This window comes from Simochromis diagramma, unplaced genomic scaffold (genome assembly GCF_900408965.1).
Source record: "Simochromis diagramma unplaced genomic scaffold, fSimDia1.1 OVJJ01000343.1, whole genome shotgun sequence".
Classification (NCBI taxonomy): Eukaryota; Metazoa; Chordata; class Actinopteri; order Cichliformes; family Cichlidae; genus Simochromis; species Simochromis diagramma.
The window spans coordinates 9,425,831-9,433,463 of record NW_024386831.1 but is presented as its reverse complement, the minus strand read 5'-3'; the positions used below and the strand labels follow the sequence as shown (position 1 = coordinate 9,433,463).

General features: G+C 38.4%; 1 protein-coding gene and 1 long non-coding RNA gene across 3 annotated transcripts; both read left to right on the top strand.

Moving 5' to 3' along the window:
* Window positions 1–418: 418 nt before the first annotated feature.
* On the top strand, window positions 419–2,622 carry LOC120731320. Of its 2 annotated transcripts, XR_005695324.1 has the most exons (3): window positions 419–603; window positions 696–759; window positions 1,062–2,622. It is a non-coding gene; the product is annotated as an uncharacterized LOC120731320 (long non-coding RNA). The 2 variants fall into 2 exon arrangements; XR_005695323.1 differs by having other exon boundaries at window positions 419–759.
* Window positions 2,623–5,458: 2,836 nt separating this feature from the next.
* Window positions 5,459–6,782, top strand: LOC120731293 (olfactory receptor 142-like). Its single transcript, XM_040028270.1, has one exon. It carries the CDS (start codon window positions 5,726–5,728, stop codon window positions 6,668–6,670), a length of 945 nt encoding a protein of 314 aa, XP_039884204.1. The 5' UTR covers window positions 5,459–5,725; the 3' UTR covers window positions 6,671–6,782.
* The last annotated feature ends 851 nt before the right edge of the window (window positions 6,783–7,633 follow it).

Sequence of the window (7,633 nt, the reverse complement as noted above, 5' to 3'; positions counted from 1 at the left end):
AACGGTGGTGAATTCTCTTTTTCAAGGCCTAAGTGAGGCATTGACTAGCTCTTTAAATGGATTTGAAGATCCAACTAGTAATTATGTTGGAAAGGTCAAAGCAGTGTAACTCAGTGCCACCCTGCAGATGCCCAGGGACGGGCATACCATCAAGAGGGGAGGGTGTAACCCACATGCAATGAGGGTACCACTTTAAGGACTGATATGAGGAGAGATGGACAGCCTGCCCAACCAATCGAAATGCACAGGTCCCAGTATGTTTTGACCAATGGGAGAGCAGTCTGCCGCTGTATGTCCCACCTACGTGCTCTGTGTTTGCTGCTATGTGTGGAGGTAGTCGCGTGCTGGCAGGAGAAAAGAGAGACTGAAGCTTTTGAGCTGGAAAAAAGTATTAGATATAAGTTGCAACCAACTGTTGCACATAAGGTCACTGGTTATCAGCTACCTTTCATGTTAGAAGTAGCCGCAGTGAGTAAACAGGCAACTGCTGCATTTTTCTGGTGACTTTAGAAAGTACCGCGTGGAGCTAAACTGTTAGCCTTTGTTAGCTCTGGTTGCTATCAACTGCCTGAAAGTTCATCTCAATCTGCTTCCAGAAGTAAGGTAACACTTGAAGCGCAACTTATGTTTATTTTTTCTTCATGTCGTATTACGGTTATTAAAGAGAAAACAACATGTCCTGTTACGTTATTTAGAGCCCTGCATTTTCCGACCGAGAGACACCATGCCATTGTCTTCGGCCGTGATGCGCTGAGATCGGTGAGCACATGTTGTATGTCTCAGTTAGTTCACGTCTGTTTCACATTTTATCGTTGAGAAACTGAATTAATCTCAATTGTTTGATTAATAATTGTCGACTATGCAAGATATATGCATATGCACTGACTTTACTTGGTTTAATGCATAGTTTGTGTAAGAGAAATGTTTTATTTTTGCAACTTTGAGTATTTTTATTGCAAATTTATGTTGAATGTGATTTAAACAAAATCCTAAATTGTGAATTATAGCTAGAACAGCATAATTAATATTTGAATTGCTCTTCTGACCCTGTCCGAGGACAGGTCAGGTTTTTTTTGTGTGCTGAATTGTTCCTGAGGTGGATTCCTCCGGTGAAATAGATGGCGAGCCTTCCCACCTGGACTTAGAGAGACTGAGATTCGCTTCTTTTCCACTTGATGATCTGCTGCACCTTGCGGTGTGGTAGGACTGTATCACTCACACTTTCACGCACAGCTGGTTATACATAAGACCACTGACTGACATTCTCTCATCCCTATTTTCTTTCACACCCTGGGAATTTTTTGGACTTTACCCCTTGGACATTTTTTATTTGGGACTTTAAATAATGAGCTGTTGTGTAGAACATTCTCCACATGTGAAAAGAGTGTGAGATTTTCATTTGAATGTACATTGGATTTGTGTAATCTGTTTCTATAAGAGTTAAGGAGTCAGGTTACTAGGGTGCACCCGAGCATTGAAACCCGAACATTGAAAACCAAAAATAACACTTGGCCAAGTCATTGCTTTAGTAGTTTGTGTTTTACTTTTCTTTTAATTTTTGTAAGTTTCCTTTCTACCATTGTAAAGTGTCTTTAACCTGTGCTTGTCAACCTTATGGTTTATGTCACTAAAGTTGGCCGGTTCTTTTGAGTTACATTCTTGTCTCTGTGTCTCATTTGAACACACCCCTGTGCTCCTATAGTCGATCCTATTGGCCCATTGATATATTCTTTTCAACAATTCCCCTTACTGTGTTACACTTAGCCTTATTGCTGGCCTTGCAGCACTTTGAAGTGTACCTTGGATCCAGTCCTGTTCCAACCGTCGTGTTCTCTGACCACAACCCTCTCCAGTTCCTAACTCGGATGCAGAACAGCAACCAGCGCCTTATGCGCTGGTCCTTACTCCTCCAGGACTTCAACATTGAAGTCCGATACAAAAAGGGCTTAGAGAATGTCATGGCTGATGCCCTCTCTAGGTCTTGAATCAAACATTTTTGTGTGGGGTTAAATGTTTGATTTTTTTTGGGTGGGGGGAAATGTTATGATCCAGTGATGTGTTTGTTTTGTGTTACTCCTCCCACCAGAGGATGGCTGTTGGTATCTTTCCCCTTTTCTCTCCTAGGAGGTGGACACCTGGGCGTGGCTGCTAGGTATCTGGGTGGAATCTCTGCCTATCCTCGGATTGGATAATTGATGGATCACCTCCAGTACTTAACTACCGGATGACAGCCACCTGGCCCCCTCTCTCCGAACCTCCACCACTTAACCAAGAACCTGTGTGTTGATTTATTGCAGTGTAGAGTTTTCGTGTGTATGTCTGGCGTTATTATGTCCATTTTGTAAATAGCTGTAAATAGATTTGTCAAGTAGCGATCGTACGCTTTGTTCACTTTGTATATATCCTTCACTGCAGCAGCGTAGTAGGCGTGAGAAGCCATTTTTGTTGAATAAGTTTTCTCCTGTTTTTTCATTAGAAAGCTAGGTAAGTGAATTGTCTTTTGTTTGGTTTCTTTCATTTTTGTGTAGGGAAGCGTAGGGACCACTAGGGAGTTTTGTTTGTTATTTTTGGCATTGCTCACTGCCGAAGTAAATAAATGGCTGCTTAGCACTTTAAAAGGTATCGTTGTTGGTGTTCTTGCTTGGGTGGGGTCTGAATGGGCAAACTTCTTGTTGCGTTTAATTATTTGCCTAGACTAAAAACATAACAATACAAAACAGGATATTGGGTTTATTTTACTTTAAAAGAACTTCAAAATTAAGAGTTTTTTGTTCACCAAATAAAAATAGAGCAGAATAAAATTTCAAAAATGTACATTATTCTCTTGTACATGACAGCAAATGAAGGCCTCATAACATTAACTATAAATGCACCAAGACAACCAAGTCTCAGTAAAAAGCATTATTGTTTACTTAAATTTGACCTTTAGACTATCAAAGATCTAAAGACAACTAACACATATTTTACCTTTTAAAAATTTATTATTATTGTTTTTTGTTTTTTACATTTTTTCAGATGTAAACTAAAATGCATTTCCACTTGTGGTTTTAGGTTTAATCCAGGTCATCTTATCGTTTGAACTTAAGGTGTCATAATGCCATATCTCTAACACGTTCCATTGAGATGTAAATTGGTCAATTTATTGTCATTTACAGTAAATAGTAGGGGTGCAACGATATTCGTATCGATATTGAACCGTTCGATACAGTGCTTTCGGTTCGGTACGCATATGTATCGAACAATACAAAATTTGTAATTTATTTTATCAACTTTCCTTCTGACGATGCTGTCTGTGTTGAGCGCTCAGTGAATATGCGTTCGACTACTCCGCCTAGGGTCAACAGTGCAGCCTAGGCGGAGTAGTCGAACGCAGATTCACTGAGCGCTCAACACAGACAGCATCGTCAGAAGGAAGAGCGCAGGGCAAGCTAGCGAGACAGAAGTTAAGCTCTCCTTACAACATGGACCTCCCCCACCCTCATTCAGATCTGGCGTTTGGAATTATTTTTCATGTGACGTATGACCCTGAAGGTAAGCGAGTCATGGACTAAAGTAAAACAGTATGTTGGATGTGCCATGCAATGCTCAATTACATGGGTGGGAACTAGTGTGTTAGCGCAGTTAGCTCGTTAACGTGTTGGCCGTCTAGCCCCATGCACGGGGCGATAGGCGGTAGCTCGTTAACGGAGATTTGCCGTGTTGTGGCGTTAAGGTCATTTCAACGAGATTAACCTGAAAGCACTAGTGGGAACACAACGAATATGACTGCACATTTACGCCGACATCATCCTAGTGCAAAGACAAGTGGAAGCAGAAAAGAAACAAGCAAGCATGCTACTAACTTTAGCCGAGTCATTTAGACAGCTGTTAGCACAGGATTCTCCTTATGCTGCTGAGAATATAGCCCAGAAGAAGCGTATAGTATAGCTTTTATTTTGGAAAGAGACATTTCTCTGTAATAAACTCTCTTTTCCAAAGATGAGTGATTCCTCAATCAGATACAGGGCTCGCAATATCGCTAGCCCGACGTCCCGGAGCTAGCGATTTTTTCAGTCGGGCTACCAAAATCTATCTCTGCCCTGCCCGTCGGGCTATTGTAGGAAGGAAAAATATATGTCAATGCTTTTGCATTCTTTCGGAAATGTAGCTGGGTAATTATGTCATTGGCATCGGTGAGCCACTGTCAATATGTGACATATTGAAATCGCGTTTGAATTTGCGCTTGTTTTTTTGCTTTCACTTTGCAATCGCGAGAGCGACAGCACTGATCTGTGAGTGATGATAATTTGTGCACCAATTCCTATGACATAGTCTTATTAATTGTTAGCTTACTATGCAAACATGACAAGTGAAATCTCCCGCAGCAAGCATAAACATGTGAGAGGTTGATCGCGCAGAGAATCGCTGAGCTTATGTGAGTGCGTGTGTAAAAGCAGCAGGATATATATTTGACTACGATGACCTGGATGACTGAGAACCTTCACAGACAGATATATATTTTAGTTCTGCTGAGCCAAATAAGACAGGTCAGGGTGAAGAAGTGGCAGCCAAAGAAAAGCTTACCACAAAACGGAGAAGTTATGACAAATCAGACTATAAGGCAAAAAGAAAGTGCAGCTTTATGGTTTCATGGACAAAAGAATTTCTGTGGCTGCAATATGACGAGCTAAATAACCAGGGCTGCACATAAGTGGTCCGCAGGTGCGTATTCGCTGTCAAAATAAAAAACACGCACAAGGGTTAGGGTTAAATTTAAAAACTGTACTTTTGAGTTAAAATATATATTTATAATTTTAATAAATGACAAATTAAAAATGCATGAACATTTTTTTGTATCGAAAAAATATCGAACCGTGACACCAAAGTATCGAACCGAACCGAACCGTGAATTTTGTGTATCGTTGCACCCCTAGTAAATAGGTTTATGTTTCTCAAGTAACAGACTCATATTTATATCCTTTTTTCAAGCATAAAATGTTTGAGTCTCATGAGTGACGTGTTTACTGTGGCTCAAAGTTTAGCCAGTTTTCCGGGTGCCTCTGTAGTCTCGCTCATTGTACACTTATATCACAAAGCTAATTCAGAAAATATAACTGACATGATGTCTATATTTAAGAGAATATCAGCATTATAATGTGAATGTATAATATTGTTGTCAGGCCTCTGTGTAACTGTAGGAGAAAAATAGTTTGATAGAAACAGCATTAGAATAGATAGAATAATCCTTTAATTGTCCCACAAGGGGAAATTTGGTTGTAACAGCAGCCAGAAAGACACATATAGAAACAAACAGGACACAGAACAGAAACATACACTCATCCCTGCTGGACAACATCTCCCACCCCATGCAGGAGACTGTGACAGCACTGAGCAGCTCCTTCAGTGGCAGGCTGCGGCACACACGGTGTGGGACGGAGAGATTTCGCAGGTCTTTCCTCCTCACTGCTGTCAGACTCCACAACAAAGACTTTAACTGATCAAACACACACATCCACACACACTGAGTGCAATACTCTTTTTCTGACAAAGTTGTATTTTTACTCAGTTGTATAAAGCATTTGCATTCTATTTCTATCCTATTGTATATTTTATTCTATTTATTGTACTGTATATAGTATTTTATTTTATTCTATAATTAATGGGAGGTGAAGAGGGACAGCAGACATTAGTCAGGTACAGACGCAGCAGCTCAGTGCTCTGTTATGTTGTTATTTTAAAAAGGTAGATGTGCCCTCTGATCATGGATAATCAGTCTAATGAAAGAAGTTTCATTCTGTCAGGATTTAATGAGACGATGAATTTCACAGTACCCCTCTTCTCAGTTACTTTACTGTATTACTGTGGGATTTTGTTCTTCAATATTTCTCTTGTGCTGCTCATTGTCTTGGATGAAAGCCTCCACGAACCTATGTACATTTTCCTGAGTAGCCTTTGCATTAATGCACTTTATGGAACCACAGGTTTCTACCCAAAATTCCTTTCAGATTTACTGTCGTCTTCTCACAGAATCTCCTATGAAGGGTGCCTTTTACAAGCTTTTATCGCGTATTCATTTTCTTTTTGTGATTTGTCTATTTTAACTGTCATGGCCTTTGACAGGTATCTGGCTATATGTCGACCTCTGCACTACCACTCTTTCATGACTAAGAGGAGGCTTTCACAGCTGGTGTGTTTCTCCTGGCTGACACCTTTCTGTCTTTTTTCCATTAATGTCCTGTTTACAGCAAGACTCAAGTTATGTGGTATAAACATTCAGAGAGCCTTATGTCTAACCCGGTTAATTCTTAAACTTGCTTGTCCTGAAGCTGACACTTTTCCAAATAACATCAGTGCATATGTGATAATTGCTATCTGTTATTTTCATTATGTTTTCATAATTTGGACTTACATATATCTTATTAAAACATGTGTGAGGTCCAGAGAGGACAGAGTAATGTTTATGCAGACCTGTGTGGCCCATCTGACTTCTGTGATCATAAATTTCACTGTAATGGCTGTTGATGTGATGTACTTGCGCTTTGGCTCCAGAGATTTACCCCAAAGCCTCCAAAACTTCATCACTCTTGAATTTCTCATCATCCCTCCAGTTATGAATCCTCTCGTGTATGGATTTAAACTCAGCAAAATACGAAACAGAATCTTGAGTTTAATTTATTTGAAAGGGAAATGATTTCCATTAAGGTTAGATTTCCTTATTTAAAACAATTCAAAAATATTCAAAACAGATGCAGCAATATAAATACAAGTCTTTCTGAAGGCACTTGATTCAGAAACATTTAGTCATGTTTGCCTTGTCTAAGGCAAACATATATTTGGACTAGACTAATTTTACTAATATTCTTTGTTATATTTATCATAATATGACATAAATTTGTCATATGTGTCATATTTGCTCTATCCAGCACGAACGTTAAATGAAAACAACATTTTCTTCATGTTTTTGACTAAGAATTTCATTTGAAAAAGGATTCTGCATGAGTTTTTTAAGTACTGTTGTAAAATTCATCTATATACCATTCAGAAATCATCACAAATTGACATTTCATTTCTTTGCCTTGCTGTGTCTTGATGTTCAAGGTATATTAGCTGATATATGTGCAAGTTGATTAAACAGGTTTATTTCAAAGTGTTTTAGGTTTAAAGTAAACAAAATATTGTATGAAATATTCTGTTGTAAAGGGCTGGTTAGTGCAGGCATCCCTGTGTGTTACATCTCAGTTTATCACAAAGGTCAGTTAACAATGCTTAATGTTTCTTTTTTTTTTTTCAATAAACACGTTACATGTATAAATATAAGGATCAGTGTTATTAGTTTGTATTTTTTCAGTAGTATTTATGTATTTATATAGGGGTTTTTTTTATTATTATTTTGGAAAAATAGTAATAGTAATTGAACTGTTACCTACTTTTATTTGGCATTTTTTTTGTTTTTAAATTTATATGTAAATTTCTCTCTGTACATTAATTAATGACACCATAATTCTGTACTTTTTGAAATCTGATCATATATCCCCATTGCTTGACATACTGTAGTATTTACTACTTTAAAAATTAAAGTTTTGTTTAGCATATCAAGCATAAAATTGTGCTGTTGTTGTTTTTTGAAGTTTTTCAATCCCATAACATAAAATAA

Coding starts and splice junctions, on each gene's coding strand:
- LOC120731293 (XM_040028270.1), top strand. CDS start 5,726: ATGTGCCCTCTGATCATGGATAATCAGTCTAATGAAAGAAGTTTCATT.